The following is a 17,721-nucleotide window of genomic DNA, read 5'->3' as shown; positions in this document are numbered from 1 at the left end:
AGTTTAGATTGGCGGTATGGTTCTGTTCTGGGCAAGAACTCCCTGTGCATCCATGCAGCCTAGCATATAAGAGAACATAAGAGAACAGTGGATAAGAGAAGAGAACAGTGATAAATCCCCCCAGGGTAAACAGAACAGAACCAACAATGTATTGCAGATAGTATTAATGTCAATATAAAAATTTACAACCAAATTCGGGAATTTAGTCTGATTCAGGGGGAATCAGAACGCCAAATCCTGACTGACAATAGGAGGAGCTGAGGATGGAGGAGGGTAATTAGCTGTGATAGGCATCATATTCCTATAGGTAGACGTGATCAGCTGACAGTCAGCTGCTGCGAGCTTGACTAACGTGACCTGCTAGAACTAACGCTATGCTTGATTTGTGTGAACTATCCCTTGATGCTCTCCTCCATAAGGTCTAATGACAGCCATTAGACATTGTTTAAAAAAAGGTCAAATTATGGTCGTATTTTTTTCATGAACACAAGGGAATCAGACATGGAGACCCAATAGGAGAGATTCCACTGAGAATGAACTAATGAGCAAGAGCAGCAGTTTTATTAGAGATGGAGGAATGTTTCACTCTCAATGTGAGTCTACTGTTCAAGGCAAGAAGTCAGTGATTGTAATTATGATAGGATGGCATTAATAAATGAATCATGGTTCCAAATCCATGTTGTGAGACATGCATTACATGCAAAGTAATGCCATGGGAAAGCTCATCTAAATGGATCATGGTGGACGAAAACTTAAAATGTTCTAATTTATCCCAAAGACTTTAGCATGAAGCCAAATTACATGGTTTATAAGGAAGATGGAAATTAACAGTTTTTTTTTTTTTAATCTTAGAAAGCTTTTAGACTGCTAAGACTCTGCTAAGACCAAACCTTAAAATAACTTTAGCAGCTAAGGTTTTATTATTTCCAAATAACCAGGTGGTATAAATTATACCCTGGAATGGAATGTAAATGTTATATTTTGCTCTGCATTATGGTCAAGCAGGGACTCAAAACTCTTCAGCGCTTTGAAAATAGCAACAGCAATCACAACTTTGAAAACTGAAATGCCAACGCTTCACTCGATTTGCCGTCACTCAGTCTCCAAATCACATCAATAGTTTTTCATCCGTAGGGTCTGAGGTGTGGACGAGAATCACAAGAGTGGAGCTGCGCTATGAACAATGGCTCTCAGCTCAATTGTGGTCAATCTCTCTATCACGCCTGCGATTAACAAAGTGCTTCCAATTACACGCAGCCTTCAGCTCTGGCCCATGAGAGCAGGATTCAGCAGTAAGTATGAAGTCTTTTCACTGTGAAAAAAAAACAAAAACAAAAAAAACCTCAAAGAAATCTGATGCATTTATTAGTTTTGAGGGAGACTGCATTAAGTTATTAAGCTATTAAGTAAAGGGCAACTGCAGATTTCTAAAAATAGAGTCACATAACATTTTCATGTGTCATCATTCTTACAGTTTTATGTGTCTCTAAACACAGTATGCAGTGAACTCGAGATGTGAAGCAATGATCCATTAATTTAAAAGACCCACACATAGACCTCAATAACGGCAATAATGTAAAGATCAGATTTGAACATCAGACAGCAAATAACTAGCAACTACAACAGGATAAATGAAGTCAGCAAGCATCTATAACAGTACTTGCATATATTAATGCTTATTTTTAATGTTCACAGACCAGTGTTCCAGTTGTTCAATATGAAAGTGTTTGATCAGAAAACACCATTCGTTTATTGAACCAATTACAGAGATTGGTCAACAAGCGGCTACGGGAAGAGCTTGCATCGTCTTGCTACGAAATCAGCATCGTCGCGGGTTTCCGGCAGGGCTGTGTACTCTCCCCCTTCCTGTTGGTGGTCGATTTTGTTACGTGACAGGCTGTAGGCCAGGGTAAGGGGTTATTCGCCCTGGACGAATGATCGCCATCTTGCCTTCGCAGACGGCATTGCTCTACTTGGTCAAACGCAGAGAAGTCTACAGGACCGAATGCATCGTCTGGACAGTGAGGCTGGACGAGTGGGGCTTAGAATTAGTGTGCCAAAGATCAGGGTTAGGGTTAGAGTTAGGGTTAGAGATCAATATTCATTTGCCAACAACGCATTGATGAGGTTGAACGATTGACCTATTTAGGCCAACCTGATCTCACAGAATTCCGTGAAATGAACACGGGCCCCTCAACTCAAAATCCGTGGCAGTTTCACGGAATCGCCGAAAATTCCGTGATGGGTCCCTGGAAGTGATGCCTATGTAAGTCAATGACAGTATACAGACGCGTTGTGCATGGTTATCATCAAGAAACTATGATTTTCCCATTATGACATGGAGTGTGATTCTCGATTTAATCAGCCAGCATAATTTGATTTACAATTATTTTCATTTTTTTATTTAAAGTATTCAGACACGTTTTGAACATGTAACCCAATCCCTTCCCTAAACCTACCCATTTGTGTATTATAAAAAACAGGATATAACAGGCAGATACGACTGCAGGCACAATTTATTCAAAAAGTACAAATATTCCAAGTGTTCCGAGGCCAAACGATTGATTTGTGTGAAGAAAATCCCCAAAAGCGATCAGCAGCCTTGAGTCTATCCGCCAAAGATCAAAAACACATTTCAAATTTTACCGCCGGAAGAAACGTTACGTCAGCTTTGACAGCATTGGCTGTCGTATGCCCCGTGACCAATTGCGTCATTGCGTCGACTTTGATTGTAAAATGCCATTGGCTCTCGTGTGTCTCGTGACAGATTGCATCATGCTAAAAAGTTGTGTGTATTATTTGAATGAGATATGAATGAGTGCGTTCACGGAGCGACGGGATCATCATTATAGCGATTAAAACATTAAGATCAACTCTGTTCTTTACATGAAGACATCGTGTGACTTCAGAAGACTTGGAATGCAACATGAGATAATACTTTTATACTGTTTTTGGTCAGTTTTTGCAATAAATACCTGTGACTGTACTTGTATTTGCCTTGTTATGTGTTTTATATTGTTGAGAGTGGGTAGGTTTAGGGTAGGAGTGGAGTTAGTTGCTCCAAAATATAAAAGTAGCCTATAAATATTCATAAAATCATGTCTACTTTTTACTGTCATTGACTTGCATAGGAATCACTTCCGTGGACCCATCACGGAATTTTCGGCGATTCCGTGAAACTGCCACGGATTTTGAGTTAAGGGGCCCGTGTTCATTTCACGGAATTCTGTGAGACCAGGTTGATTTAGGCAGAATGATTACGAGTGATGGAGACGCTGAACACAACGTCACTTGCCGGATCGGGAAGGCTCTCTCGGTTTACCAACGCCTGTCGTCCATCCAGCGGTTAAATACGATCAGCCTACAAGCCAAGATTCGCCTTAAATGCCATTGCCATCCCGACGTGGAAACTGACTGCGAGCATCAAATGACGACTGAAAGTGTTCCACCAATGCGGCCTGTGGTGAATTCTGCGAATATTGTATAGAGATTGTATAACCAACGAAGAAGTATACCGTCGCACCTTGAGTCAACCCTTAGTGGACCTGGTTGCCAAATGACGGTTTTGCCTGGTTTGACCAATTTGCCGGCCATCTGCTCCACCTCCCACAAACAAGACTGCCTAAAGGCGATGACATGGACACCTGGACAGACCACAATAGGAAAGCATGGCCGTTTGAAAACTACTTGGCGCAACATGTTCATCAAAAACCTAAATGCTGTGGGATGTATGCAATGCAATATGCAATTGCTTTTTTGTGTTATTAGTTGATCACATCTACAAGCTCTAATAGAGAGGACCATCAGTGTCTGCCAGACTGAGTTGAGGCGACTCTTGTGTAAAAAACGTACATGCATGCACACACTCATAAATATTTCCTAGCATACTCATACTCCAAAGCCCTGAAGTGATAGACATTACGCTTTTGAAGTCAAGAGAAACTCCACAGAGATTTTTTTATATAAACTTTGACACTTTCTCGCAATTTGCAGCCCTCTGCTGCCATTCCCTCCTCGAGCATCACCGCAGAATAAATATTTCCAATGAATCAATAAAAGCAAGTGATACTATGTCCTGGTGTGGCTTTTAAGCATCTCCAGAGTTGCTTTTCGTAAAATCAAGTCTGCATAAATTTGTCTGCATGTTCATGAGTATACATAGGAAAAATGAATAAACTAAAGACGAGAGGTTTGGGATAGACTGATGACATAGGAGAAACTTTTTTATGTAGTAGTAAAAGAACCAGAAGGGCCTTACTTTGCCTCTGAAGATATCGACTTCCTTGAACCAATACAATGATCGGAATAACCTGTGATGTAACTTCAAGAACGATCTAAAACATCATATAAACCACTCAACTGAAACAACTGAATACAGTAAAATGGTTCTTGATAAGAACAAAAATCTTCACTAAAGAACCTTTATTTTCAGAGGTTTGGAGTGAAGCTGATCTATGAAAGCATGTTTCCACCTAAATGAGAGAATGTTTAAATTAAGAAATGAATTCACATTTGGAGACAAAGCGCCCTGTTTTAGCGATCTGAGCACATGGTCTGAAGCGCATAGCCCAGGTGCACTTAGGGCCCGTCCAAATCCACCTTTGCTAGTTTAATGACTGAAAAAAAACGGTCTGCGCACCAGGCGCATGGTCCAAAAGGGTTGTCTCTAGTCTCTTAATGAGCCATGCGTGTGTTTTGGGCATAACGTGCAATAAACCAGTCTCACCTCTCATTCCCTTTAAAAGCCAGTTGCTCTCGCACCATGGCAGATTCGCTATTTACATGGAGGAATTTTTCGAGCGGAAAGACTGAAAGCTTCTCTAGAGAAGAATCCTTTTATTTTTAATATTTAAAAATGTTTGTGTGCTGCTGTGTGTGTAATAAGCAGTGATGGGAATAATGGCGTTGTAGAAAAACGGCGTTACTAACGGAATTATTTTTGTATTGAATAATGTATTGAATTTGATAGGTGTCTCTCACATTGTCCCACAGCAACATTACAATAGTGTACATTAATGTACAATGTTTTATAATAATAATTTATCCTATTTAGTGTCCAATTTATTCATTTAACATATTTAATATTGGGGGCATCCAAGTTATTTGACATATTTTAACATTTGAAAGAAAAAAAAAAGTAACAGTAGTTACTTTCCCTGGTAGTTAGTTACTTTTATAATGATGTAACTCAGTTACTATTTGTAAGAAGTAACTAGTAACTATAACTAATTACTTTTTTAAAGTAACGTGCCCAACACTGGTAATAAGAAGAGGCCTATAGGCGCATATTACTATCACGCCCTTTAAATAACACAAAAAATACTGCGCTATTGATTTTAGACCAGATTTCAGTTGGCCAATGGCTCAGTCGTTTTCAGTTGCCTCAAAATCAGACGAGTGCATTCGCTATTTAAAAAAAACGTGGCGCTGGATGTGAAAATGTTGAAAAGGAAACTGCGTCGGGCTGAAACTGGCAAAAATACTTGCGTCGTGCCCGGCGCCGCATTGGGCCGGGTGTATGATAGGGCCCATAGTCACACTATACTACTATAATAGTCACAATTTTAAGAATTACAAAGTTGCGATTGTAAAATGTAATTACAATTGGGAGAATTTGCAATTGGAAGAAATAATAATTGTGTGGAATAATGTTGCAATTTGGAGATATACCTTCATTTTGTGAGAAATAAAATCATAATTGCGAACTATAAAGTTACCATTGTAAAACATAGTAAATTCTGGGAAATATCTAATAACAATTACAAGTAATGCATTTGCAATATTGGGATAAAAATGCAATTGTAAAACAATGACAATTGTGTGATTTTATGTTTTTAGATTTTATGATTTGATGTGAGATATAAAATTGCAATTGTAAGAAAAAAAAAGTAGCATTGTGAGTAACAAATATGAGAAATAAAGACTTTTTAACGCTAAGGTGAAAACAAGCTTTTCCTAAGTGAAAATAGCTGAAAACCTTGTGCGTTTTCAACTGAGGATTTAAAAAAAAGTAAAAACACCTGAGAGTTCAGTGCCGACCACAGGATAGAAATTAGGCAGATGGTTCTGGCAAACGTATGGAAGATCAAGCACAGCCTGAGTGATTTTCCAGTACTGGAAGGGTATTAGAGCCAGCAAGAGTAATATCTGCTGGAAAGGAATATATTCTGCTTACATTGCCAGTGTGTCAGGTTGCTCATTTAAATATATCAAGTGGTGGTATATGCCAGCATAACTATGATAAAGCGCCTGCTATTTCAAACCAGACACATGGTGCCCCCTTTTACGAAGCGTTAGAAGAGAAAAGAGTTTTCAACAAGGGTACAGTGATGTAATTACAACCTGTAAAAAAAGATGCTCACACTCACAATAAATCACACTGTAATATGCAAGGTGTTCTGAGTGTCATATTTCACAATGAAAAGTTATGAACCAAAGATGGATTTTACTGTCCCAGAGACAAACAGCCATGTGTTAAAGAAGGGTTTGCAAAGAATAAAACGTGTCTCTATTATTCTTACACAAATATGGCGTCATAGATCATTTACATAGCTGATTTGAAAGAATGCTAACTTGATATAGTGGCACTAGAGGACGAAACCCCAATTTCAAGCCATCCCATGTGCCACCCTATTAATTTCCTCATATTTAAGTGCTTTTGTCATTCTGGATATGTTTCTATTGAAGCTTGAAGTAATTGCGAATTTTTAACTCACATTTCTGACTTTTTTCTCACAATTGCGAGTTTATATCTCAAAACTCTGACTTTACTTCTCATAATTCACAGTTTATAACTCGCATTTCAAATTTTTTCTCACAATTATGAGTATAGGACTTGCAATTCTGACTTTATTTCTCATAATTCCAAGTTTATGACACAATTTTGACTTTTTTCCATAATCCCGAGTTTATGATTCGCAATTCTGACTTTATTTCTCATAACAATTCTGACTTTATTTCTCATAATTCCGAGTTTATGAAACAACTTTGCCTTTTTTTTCTTCATATTTCCGAGTTTATGACCCGCAATTCTGACTTTATTTCTCATAATTCCGAGTTTATGACTCACAATTCTGACTTTATTTCTCATAACAATTCTCACTTTATTTCTCATAATTCCGAGTTTATGACTCGCAATTCTGACTTTATTTCTCATAACAATTCTGACTTTATTTCTCATAATTCCGAGTTTATGAAACAATTTTGACTTTTTTTTCCCATATTTCCGAGTTTATGACTCGCAATTCTGAATTTATTTCTCATAACAATTCTGACTTTATTTCTCATAATTCCGAGTTTATGAAACAATTTTGACTTTTTTCCATATTTCCAAGTTTATGACTCGCAATTCTGACTTTATTTCTCATAATTCCGAGTTTATGACTCACAATTCTGACTTTATTTCTCAGAACAATTCTGACTTTATTCCTCATAATTCCAGATTTATGACTCACAATTCTGACTTTTTTCCTCATAATTATGAGTTTATGACACAATTTTGACTTTATTTCTCATAATTCCGAGATTATATATCCCAATTCTGACTTTATATATGAACTCAGAATTGTGATAAAAACTCAGTTACCTTTTTTTATTTGAAACAAGCTTCCATATGTTTCAGTACATTCATTACATATAAAATATGCATATTTAAAAAAAAAATCTGAAAATCTTAAATCAGTGGCTTTTCAACTATGGGAATCAAACTACAAATGTAACACGAGAGAGACTGTGCTAAGAGCTGTGCAGCCTAAACCAACTACAGGCAAGGCTGAATGAAAAGCATGTCTTGACCCACTAATCATGGTAGAATTATCTAAAATTATCTACTATAGCCAGAAAACAGACATGCAAGCTTTTGTGGCCACATTCAAATTTCATTTTTTACTGATTTCAAAGAATAAAATTAGTCAGCTATTAACAACCATTCTCAATAAAGGAGGCATGTTTAAAAATCCCTGTTAGCCTTGAAGTGCTGCAGGTAATGGCTGAAACTGCATCCCTCCCGCTGCTGCTTCTCTCCACATGGTTGTAAAGGGAAATAGCACAGCCATTAAAATAGACAAAAGAGAGCTTACAGTAAAAGCACCAAGCCACACTTTCAAATCAATGTTAACAGACTTCATCTGGAGCACGCTATCTCTGAATAAATCAATAGTTTGATTAGTTCTTCTTATTCATTACTCGACTTAATTATCGGCATAAGGCCTTTTAGCGAAGGATTACTGTACATACTAATGAACCAACATCGATTTCAGGCTAAATGTGGTATGCAATAATTACAGTACACCCATTCATCATATCGTTGTACAATATATAAATCATTCCTAGTATGAAATGCTAAATGAATATTGTGTAAATGAATGTGCTTGTTTATTTGTGTGTGTGTGTGTGTGTGTGTGTGTGTGTGTGTGTGTGTGTGTGTGTGTGTGTGTGTGTGTGTGTGTGTGTGTGTGTGTGTGTGTGTGTGTGTGTGTGTGTGTGTGTGTGTGTGTGTGTGTGTGTGTGTGTGTGTGTGTGTCTCAGGTATACCCTACGTTTTGGGGACAAAATAATAAAAATGTTTGGTCTGCAAAACATCTTATGAATCATACAAAATTATGTTTTGTAAAAAGTAAAAAATGCAGAAAGTTTTCTGTGAGGGTTGCATTTATGGGTAGAGTTAGGTGACAGAATATACAGTTTATACAGAATAGAAATAGAAATTATGTCTGTGGAAAGTCCCCATAAGTGTGTGTGTGTGTGTGTGTGTGTGTGTGTGTGTGTGTGTGTGTGTGTGTGTGTGTGTGTGTGTGTGTGTGTGTGTGTGTGTGTGTGTGTGTGTGTGTGTGTGTGTGTGTGTGTGTGTGTGTGTGTGTGTGTGTGTGTGTGTGTGTGTGTGTGTGTGTGTGTGTGTGTGTGTGTGTGTGTGTGTGTGTGTGCGTTCAATTAGAGAAAGGGAAAAAGATTGATTTAAGTGAATTGATTTCAAAAACTCATCCTTATGTTCACTTAGATCTGATACTGTATCAAAGGAATCAAACTAATATGATCCCTCTACTTTGAGTTTAAATTGAATCCATTATTTTTAGATATAAATGAGGGGAATATAAAAAAGTGTCTAAATTGGTTGGAGAATATTAGTCAACTCCGGCAGTTATGATCTTTTCAGTCCAATTTTACAACACAGTTGAGGGCATGAATATTGGCATATCTGCTTATTCACATGAAGAGTCTCCGTCTCCCTTTGTGGTTTTTAAATGATTTGTTCTGTACCACAAAAAGCTTCCAGTAAAATTCTCATTAACTATTTTATCTGGACAAACAACCCAACTGCTGCAAATAATAGATACATCCATCCATCCAGCCATCAAACCATCTACATTTCCACAAGGAACGGACCAAACAAGCCACACAAGTGCAAACCGAGTGAAAATCAAAGCCTAATTGCAGTGAGAACATGCTTCTGCCACACATCTACCAGCAACCAAGATTTCAGGAAATTGAGCAACCTGTCGAGATAAGAACTCAATCATTACGGCTCATTTTTCTTCTGAATTGGTTCGGCTGAACGGAACATCAAAGGCTATTGTGGGAATCGGTTTGGTTCGATTCAAATTTCAAACACACTCTCATCTACTTCTGTCTGACAAGCAGCAAATCACTGTGAAAAACATGCAAGCACGTTCAAAATGGCCTTAGCCAAGAGTGGGTATATGCCAATATCTGCCTGCTGCAGATATGGATTCATATACAGTGGGGTCCAAAAGTCTGGTAATGATTGGATGTATCTATTATTTGCAGCAGTTGGGTTGTGTGAAAAAAGTATCCCATTCCTGGGATAATCTTTTTAAAAACTACATACAATTAATTTTCTAAATACCCCATATCATTAGGCACATATCAAACCTCTAACAAATCATATTTCCCCACCTCAGACATTAAAGACCTTTTATTATGTTTAAGTTTTTTTTTCAGATTTAGACACCTTTTATGCTCAACCCAGTAACCGACAAAATGGAATTGGTTTAAAAAGGATTTTACACAAAACTAGTTATAAAACAAACATCTACCTACTGCTCACGTGTTCCTCATAACAATTGAATAACTACAAATGTCATATTTATGATAATTCTCACATTTTATGGGACTGAAGTTAAAAATAGACAAATTGTGTGTCTGTGGTCTCTTTATTTAAAAAAAAAAAACGTTTTGTAAAAAATGGATGCCATTTCTGACATTGGATGCTTGTCAATGTTACATCAAATATTCTATTCATAACAAAAGTATTTGGAGTTGTCATGATTTTGTTAAGTATATCTTTACTGAAACCATGACTATTTTATACTTTTTTATTAAAATGATTCATAAATGAAGTGAAAAACTCAAACCGGTCCAAATTTTCAACCCTGAAACAATGAAAAAAGTTGAGGTTTTTGTAGTTACTTCTCTTGTAGTGTAGGAGAGTAGACCCTATATGGCAGCAATGAAATAAGTACATTGTGTATACTTATGGATATGGAACTAAATTTTGAAAAAATAATAATTTTCCATCTTAATTTTGTGATGGGTTTGAGTTGTTAAGCTTGACAGTACCCTAAAAACTATGATGCTACTTACCATCTTCTACAGCACTGTTAAAGAGACCTGAATGATGTCATTTCTGGTAAATGATGTCACATATGGGTGGAGTCTAAATTATTATAGGCGGAAAATGGTTGGCGTGACAGGGTTGAGTTCAGACTGAGGGTTATAACTTCATAGTCTCTTTTTTATCAAATATCAAATATTTTTCACAAGAAAGTAACACAAATAAATACTTACAATATTGGCAAAAATTATATACACTGTGCACATTTTGTTAAATATTACAAATTCAGTTAAGTCCCTCAGGGACATGACAAAATGCTTACTGCGTACGATAGAAATAAGACATTATTTATGATAAAAATTATAAAAAATACAATAATTATCTTAAATCATTATAATGGACATACCAAAGAATTGTGAAAAGCTTTTGACATTTAGTTTTGGTGAACCACCACCTTAAAAAGTCTGGGGAACTGAAATATTATTGAATCCCAAGAATGACCCATATCTCATACCTTTTATGTCTTTTCTTATTCATTTAATGATATTAGATCTTCCTCGTTGTCTTAGACTTTTAGGCTCCGCTGAACACTCACAAGGACCTTGAGTTTGCCTCGTGAGCAGAAACGCCAGACACAAAAATAAAGGACAAGGTTGAGATGAGACTGCAGGTGCAGACTACAGACCAGCAACAACAACAGCGGGCAGAGAATCTGAGTGAGCTCTGGCTACATATGACCATATTACAAATGGATCTGGCATTCAGTTCAGGGCTGGAGAGGAATTCATTAGGAGATACTTCATGTCTGCCGGCTTCTCTCACACTGATGTAACCCCTAGCCTTTTTTGTCTACAGCACAATAATCAGAGAGAGCAAAAATATGACATATTTTGATATCATACCAGACATGAGCATCCTATAAAGACACTATTAACAGTATTACTTAATACTAAGACTGTCAATTTATTGCATTCATTTACTTAATTATTAATTATATAAAAAAGAATGTGTTAAAAACATAAATGCTAGAGCAGAATCAAAAGAAACAGGACCCTGTGGTCTTGAGATGTGCGTTTCAAAGTTTAATATGTAATTTGGCATGACTGACAGCCCTGCTTAAAGGGATAGTTCACCCAAAAATGAAAATTAGCCCATAATTTACTCACCCTCAAGTCATCCGAGGTGTATATGACATTCTTCTTTCAGACGAATAAAATCTGAGTTATATAACAAAAGTCCAGGCTAATCCAAGCATTAGATCCAAGCATCTGTCCGTCAAATAACGTGCTCCACGCGACTCCGGGGTGTTAATAAAGGCCTTGTGAAGCGAATCGACGCGTTTGTGTAAGAAAAATATTCATATTTAAAACTTTATCAAGTAAACTTTCGACCGACCGTCTTCTGTGGAAAAGTGTTGAATGTTGAAAGTGAAACTCAAGATGCGTACGTGACGTCATGACGTGCCTACCTGGTCGCGTTAGTCTTTCGATCGGCAGGGGAACTTTCAACTATTTTTCCATAAATTGAACAGGGAAGGCGGTCGGCCGAAAGTTTACTTGATAAAGTTTTAATTATGGATATTTTTCTTACACAAACGCATCAATTCGCTTCAGAAGGCTTTTATTAACACCCCAGAGCCGCGTGGAGCACGTTATTTGATGGACAGATGCACTTTTTATGGACTTCAAAAACAGAGCAACTATGAATCCAATTCTAATGCTTGGATTAGCCTGGACTTTTGTAATATAACTCCGCTTTTATTCGTCTGAAAGAAGAATGTCATATACACCTAGGATGACTTGAGGGTGAGTAAATTATGGGCTAATTTTCATTTTTGGGTGAACTATCCCTTTAACTCTTTCCCCGCCAAAACACCGATTTTTTTATATATATATATATATATATATATAAAAAGAATAAAACCGGGGGCCATGAAATGTTCGTTAAATGATCAAAAACGCTGGCGGTGGCTGGCAATATTTTTTTAAACGCTGAGGGAAAAGAGTTAATGGTAATTAAAAAAAATAGTTAAGGCTCTAAAATCTAATAAAGCAATTTTTTTAAAGCTGTAGTAAAAAGCTTATGTACGCACATTTAAAAACAATATTTTTGTGAAAATGATTTACAGCATAAACTGTTGCCTTTTTTTTTTTACTAATGACTTCTCTAAAGTTTGATCAAAAGTTGTGTATTTGGTAATCAAAGAAATAAAATGTCAGCTAAGGGCAATTAAGATAAAATATGAGACATGAAGAAAAGAAATTGCATATTCAAATATAAATAAAACATTTTTTTACCATAATTTCTTGAATCTAGTATATGTAAAATGCTGAAATTAACAAAACAAAAGCAACTCACTCCTTAATATAATATAACATATAATATTCAATAGTACATTATTTCTAGTATATGTAAACTGCTGAAATTAACAAAACAAAATAAACTTATACTAATAATATAATATAATATATGATATAATATAACATTCAAAAATACATTATTTCTAGTATAAACTGCTGAAATTAACAAAACAAAAGAAACATATAATAATATAATTCATATAATATAATATAAAATAATTCATATAATATAACATATAATGCATTACAACATATCTATCAAACATGAAGTGAAATCCATGATCATTTCTGTCAGAGATGACAGCTGTGCTGAGCCTCTTCACACAAGGACATCAAAAACAAAGCCAGAGATGCTTTAAATGTGATTACTGCTTTTGTTGTCGCTTAAAAAAACGCCCCTCCACTCAGACCGAATCTGATTACGTTGAGCCACTTCTAACTATTCCCAACCAGCACATTCAGTAACCCAGAGCTTTCTGCCTTTGGCAACAGAGATGGAGGCTTGTTTCATTTCCATCACTCTAATTGCATTTCATGAATCCCGAAGCTCAGAAACATGGTCCTAATACATTCACCTTGCAAAAAAAATAAAAAAAACCCACCAGCAAATACCACTCTCGCACACACTTCACTCTTACGAAGGTTCTTTATTGACATTGATGATTCCAAGAAGAACCTTAACCATACGTGGAATCTTTTCATTTCACAAAAGGTTATTTTGATTATGAAATTGCTCTTCACACTAAGAAAAAATGGTTCTTTTAAGAACAGGTTACTAAAAGGTTCTATGGGGAAGCAAATGGTTCTTCAATGGCATCCGTGCAAAAAAACTCCCTTTTGAAACCCTTCACTTAAATAGCACGGTAACCATTAAAACTAATCAGTGTGATACTCTGTATAATAATCAATTCAAAAGAAGCACAATCTATTTTGTCCTCCAGACAGTGTAATTGCTACTAGACGAAGACATGGAGTTTAAAACACTATGCTCATTGTACAGTATGACTAATGGCTTTGTTCATTGATGGCTTTCGATGTAATGGTGGTGTTTAGAGATGAAGTCTCACATTGTGGCTGGATCCTTCCCTGAAGGGAAAAGTCCTTGCTCATTCTTTTAAAGGCGTTGCATTAATGTATTGTGAATCTGTCTCAATGTAATGCAGCTGTCCGTTATTGAAGCACGAAGCAGTGCGACAGTACTCAACCCAACAGCAAACTCTCAATTAAGCACTGCCACAACCAAAGACTCCACTGCAGTGCATTATAGACACTTTTATTTTCTTACTCAATATTTTATGTTGCTATTTTAAACGAGTTACATATCTTAGACCTGACGGCACACAGCAAAACACACACATTTGCCTTCGCTCATCCTGCCACAGGAAAACGGTCATGCAAAACTAAGGGCCCTATTTTAACAATCTGAGCGGATGGTCCGAAGCACATGGCGCAGGTGTACTTAGGGCGTGTCCGAATCCACACTTGCTAGTTTAACTACTGAAAAGACAGTTGGTGCGCCTGGCGCATAGTCTAAAGGGTTGTACCTGGTCTCTTAATGAGTCATGGGTGTGTTTTGGGCATAACGCGCAATAATCCAATCAGAGTCTCATCTCCCATTCCCTTTAAAAGCCAGGTGCGCTTGCACCATGGCGGATTCGCTATTTACATGGCGGAATATAGACACCCTCAACCTGAGGAGTCAGTTTAAATACATGTGTGTATTGCCACGATTGGTTAAATAAGTAGCCAATTTCATTCGTCATTACTGAAAATAGGTAATTCTGATACATGCAATGACTATCCATTATGACATGTAGGCATTTTTATCTTTACGTACACAATAATAATCTTTTAAATTGTAATCATTTTATTTTTAATATTTAAAAATGTTTGTGTGCTGCTGCGCATCCCTGTGTGTGTAATAAGCAGAGTGTATGCATGTTGTTCACCCGCCTATAGACGCATATTACTAAGGCACTCTTTAAAGGTGCACTATGTAAAACATTTTCAGTAAAATATCCAAAAACCACTAGGCCAGTGTTATATATTTTGTTCCGTTGAGTACTTACAATATCCCAAATGTTTCCAACTATTTGTAAATCGTGAGAAAAATGCTATTTAAACCAAGGAACCAGGACGTGTGAGGAAGTCGTCTGTCAATTGCGTCATATCTGTGTTACCCTCGGATTCCGGTTTTATTTTGCAGAAACGCTTTACTCTCACTGCAGTGCAACAAGTATCATAGCAGCCGGCGACTGTGGCATAATAAAAGTCCCACCGGCGACTATGCCATAATAAAGTTCCCACTGCTCGCGAGGCGTGTTTTCCGCTGTTCTTATTGACAATCGCTCCAGCAGCCTTGTTCAGCTCCACCACACTCAGTCCTGCTCTGCTTCATACTACAATAACTAGGGGTGTAACCATACACAAAACTGACGGTTCGGTACGTACCTCGGTTTTGAAATCCCGGTTCGGTACAGCAGTTTTACAAAATTGCTTTTTATTTATTTTTATTAAACAGTGGTTTACTGAAGAAAAAAAGTGTCTTTCCTTCAATTAATTAAATTATAAATAAAAGTTTATTGAAGATATTGCTGTAAACTATAGGGAGCCCTTACTTGCACTAAAGGTTAACAACAGAGCCAAAACTCAGTGAGCCTAAATTCAGTTGCTATTTATTTTTAGGTATAATAATCAACACTCATAAGCTTCACATAAGGCTGTTTTTGCATTAATTTCTAAATCTAATTTATAAAATTATGTTTTTTCTCCAATTCGTTGTTGAAATATAATCATTTATACACAGTGAGTGTCATTTTCATGACCGGTTTATTTAAACATACATGAAATAATCAAGACATCACTAACAATTTAAGTAGAATATAATGAATATATAGGCTAATATAGTGCATATATTTAACAAAATAGTTGATTTCTCCAGTGAACTAAAAGCTGTGGACACTGAATGACTGCCTGGGGTAAATGTGACGCTACATGACATTGTTTACAAGCTGAATTAATAAGTCTTTCCACGGTTGAAACAATGATTACACAACATATGATATACGTTTCAGTGTTAATGAATCCTCAACATACCTTAAGATATTAATTCATGTTTATTCTTTAGGAAAAGCTGATCACGTTCACACGCACACGAGCGCGCCGCGGCCGCTTGGACTGACGTGTCTACAGTGATCAGTCGTCACATTAAAGAGCATCAAAATGGCATTTATCGTTTGAATTTCGTGATAAAATGGACTGAACACTTAATATGTTCGTGTGGGAACTAGGACTGAAGTGTGTTCCGCGCTTAAAACAAGCCGACTGTTAACTGTTAAAGATTGCATTCGTAACCGTTCGGTACACACACGCACCGTACCGAAAGCACTTTACCGAAACGGTTCGGTACGAATACGTGTACCGTTACACCCCTAAAAGTAACATTAATAATTGCACCCATGAACATGATCTTGATTCTTTTCCACCAGCTGTGAGGTGAAGACCACATGTCCCAAGATTCTGCGCTCAAACGTGGCGTCATCAAACTACGCCTCTGTTTTGAATAGGCAACCTCTTGTGGACAGAAAAGTTACATAGTGCAGCTTTAATTAACACAAAAAATACTGCGCTATTGACTTTAGACCAGGTTTCAGTTGGTCAATGGCACAGTCGTTTTCATTTGCCTCAAAATAGCAACGCGTTTACAACGCGCCTGAACACACCGCGTTTTTCAGAACAGATGCATTTGCTATTTAAACAATGTGGCGCTGGACGTGAAAATGATAACTGCTTCGGGCTGAAACTAACAAAAAACATTTGCGTTTCGCCTAGCGCCACATTTCGCCGGGTGTATGATAGGGCCCTAACTGTTTCTGGTGAAAGAAGTCTTGACTAATATTAGACTTCAGGGAAAAAAATAAAATGATGAGAAAATGCAGAATTTATGATTTTTTAATCTCTAATATATCGGTTTGAACAATTGCCAAAGCTGCAAATTTCATAGTCACCGAGACGCTCTCTGAGCAGAGAAATTATGCTCAACATTCCTTGAGAAAAAAAATGCATGAGACAAGGGCAAGTGAGCAAAATTACAGCAAGTGTAATGACATACAGTATAAGACGATGACGGCGAGGAGATGAGGGAGAGAGATAGAGAGCAAATTCTAACCTTGTACTGGAACAGGAACAGGCCACAGAAGAGGCTGTACAGGTCGGCTGTCAGCAGAGAGAGGTTCACCGCTGTGGCGCTGGTCCTTTTGATTACCACAGGCATGAAGCTGTACAGGCCAAACATGCACGCGCTGAATCCAATGTACAGCAGCCCTGAGAGGACATAAAGAGTTAAGGCCTGTTTTTATACCAAGTTAATTATACTATAATAATGACAATAGCAATAAAGATATAGTTCTAAAAATGGTTCTGAATATAAAACAATAGTCCACACCACAACTATAACGATAACGGCACAGAAGAAGGGTATCGTTGGAATCGCTTTCAGAATGACTTCCAGCTCGTGCATGATAAAAACATTACAGCCAATCAGAATTCATCCTGCTTTAAGAGTTTGAGCAAGTGGCAGACGACAAAACCTGCAGTCCTCTAAGAATAAACAGAACAATATCATCTGCTGGTATGGACGCTAGTTATCTTTATAGTTATGTTTTTTTGTGTGTATTGGCATTTACAGCCACATCGGAGAAAATCTGAACGATACATACAGCAAATTTTGTATTTAAAAAAAAGTCATTGGTATTGATCCATATGTTTCAGGCAAACATAAATGTTTTATGT

General features: G+C 37.0%; 1 protein-coding gene across 1 annotated transcript in view; it reads right to left on the bottom strand.

Moving 5' to 3' along the window:
- Positions 1-17,721, bottom strand: part of slc35f1 (solute carrier family 35 member F1) — a 136,793-nt gene that overhangs the window by 2,976 nt on the left and 116,096 nt on the right. Inside the window, exon 7 of the mRNA XM_079831987.1 lies at positions 17,099-17,253. Within this exon, the coding sequence (XP_079688113.1) occupies positions 17,099-17,253 (155 nt within the window). The remainder of the gene's footprint in view (positions 1-17,098; positions 17,254-17,721) is intronic.

This window comes from Gobio gobio (assembly GCF_949357685.1).
Source record: "Gobio gobio genome assembly, chromosome: 12".
Classification (NCBI taxonomy): Eukaryota; Metazoa; Chordata; class Actinopteri; order Cypriniformes; family Gobionidae; genus Gobio; species Gobio gobio.
Note: the sequence above shows the minus strand (reverse complement) of the source record. Positions and strands in the feature narration are given on the sequence as shown.